The sequence below is a fragment of the Loa loa genome, assembly GCF_000183805.2.
Source record: "Loa loa unplaced genomic scaffold supercont3.331, whole genome shotgun sequence".
NCBI classification, from domain to species: Eukaryota; Metazoa; Nematoda; class Chromadorea; order Rhabditida; family Onchocercidae; genus Loa; species Loa loa.
The window spans coordinates 28,185-29,724 of record NW_018108511.1 but is presented as its reverse complement, the minus strand read 5'-3'; the positions used below and the strand labels follow the sequence as shown (position 1 = coordinate 29,724).

Here is a 1,540-nt window from a genome sequence, read left to right as displayed (position 1 = left end):
TTATAAGTATCATTAGATGTTATAGTATGCGATTACATTATATCACTTTTCCTCAAATAACTATATTTGACATATATCACTCTCGATACTTATAACTAATTCCATCAGTTATATTACTATTGTCGCTACAGTATCCACGTACAGTAACTAATATAATTATAATTATCATTAGATGTTATAGCATTTGATCACATTATATTACTTTTCGTCAACGAAAACATATTTAGCATATATCGCTCTCAACACTCATAACTATTCCATCATTTAAATCACTACTATTGTTACGGTATCCATGTACAGTAATTGATAGGATAATTATAATTATCATTAAAAGTTATAATTTACAGTCTTGGAAGCAATATTTAGCAGTGCACAAACATATTATGAATTATTTGGTAACTCATAAAAAAATTCCAAAAGAAATTTTGGACGAAGTGGATGAATTTTTAAATGCATGCAAAAAACAAATGACCGATGAAATGATCAAAGATGAAGCATCAAAATTATCATCCTAAAAAATTTCCCTTCTCTATGCCAATTTTCATCTATACATTTTATTTCTTTTTTTTTTTTTATAAAATCAATAAATTATATGACAAAAAAATATGAATGTCAAACTTGTCGAAACTTTTGATAAAATTGGAAATTAAATTAATCAAATTTGAAATGGTTCGAAAAAGATATATTTTAATTTAAATTACAATAGTAAAATATGTTGTAAATAAAAATCGTTCTGTTTAATTTGAATTTTTTTTTTTGAAATTTAATATAAATATTTAAATTACATTATATTTATTATGAATTAAAATTATAGATAAATGAAAACGAATGAAATATCGTTTTTACTTTTAAAATTTAATTTAAATTAATTTTTTTTTTGTATAATAAAACAATTTTTGCAATAAACCTGAAAAGTAATTTTGTTAAATTAAATTGAAAATGCGAGGCGGCGCAAAAAAGGGGCATCATCACAATATAATGTCATCTTGGGTCATATACATACATCCTTTACCACCGCTATCAATTCCTGTTTTATGTACACCACTGTCTGCATGTGTCTGTCTATCTGTCTGTGTATTTGTCTTGTGTGTGTGCGTGTGTGTGTGTGTGTGTGTGCGTGTGCGTGTGTGTGTGTGTGTATGTTGTAATGCAATATTATCTAATTTCTTACTTCGTTTTCATCTTTAAATGTACCATCTTTCTTTTTTTTTTTTCTTAACATTAACTGATAAACATCCATTTATTATCAGTTTAAGTTAATTAGATTTAATCATTTCATACAAATGACAAAAGCGCTTAAATTTCATACATTAATTAAAGATAAATTTTAAGAAATTCAAAGTGATGATTCATTTTCTAATAGAAAATTCCACTTTTTTTTTCCGCAATATTACATTTTGCGCACAATACTTTACCCTATCACATACCCTACCCGTTATTTATCTTACCCTATTCTATCCTACCCTTACAAATCTTATCCACTTTTTTTTCCGCAATATTACATTTTGCGCACAGTACTTTACCCTATCACATACCCTAC

The 1,540-nt window shown here is 26.0% G+C and overlaps 1 protein-coding gene across 1 annotated transcript; it reads left to right on the top strand.

The window, feature by feature from the left end:
- Positions 1-347: 347 nt before the first annotated feature.
- Positions 348-515, top strand: LOAG_15487 (hypothetical protein; the record flags this gene model as incomplete). The annotated part of the gene is made up of 1 exon (XM_003150977.1): positions 348-515. A coding segment is annotated over one exon (168 nt), but the record flags the coding sequence as incomplete, so codon positions are not given.
- Positions 516-1,540: the final 1,025 nt, after the last annotated feature.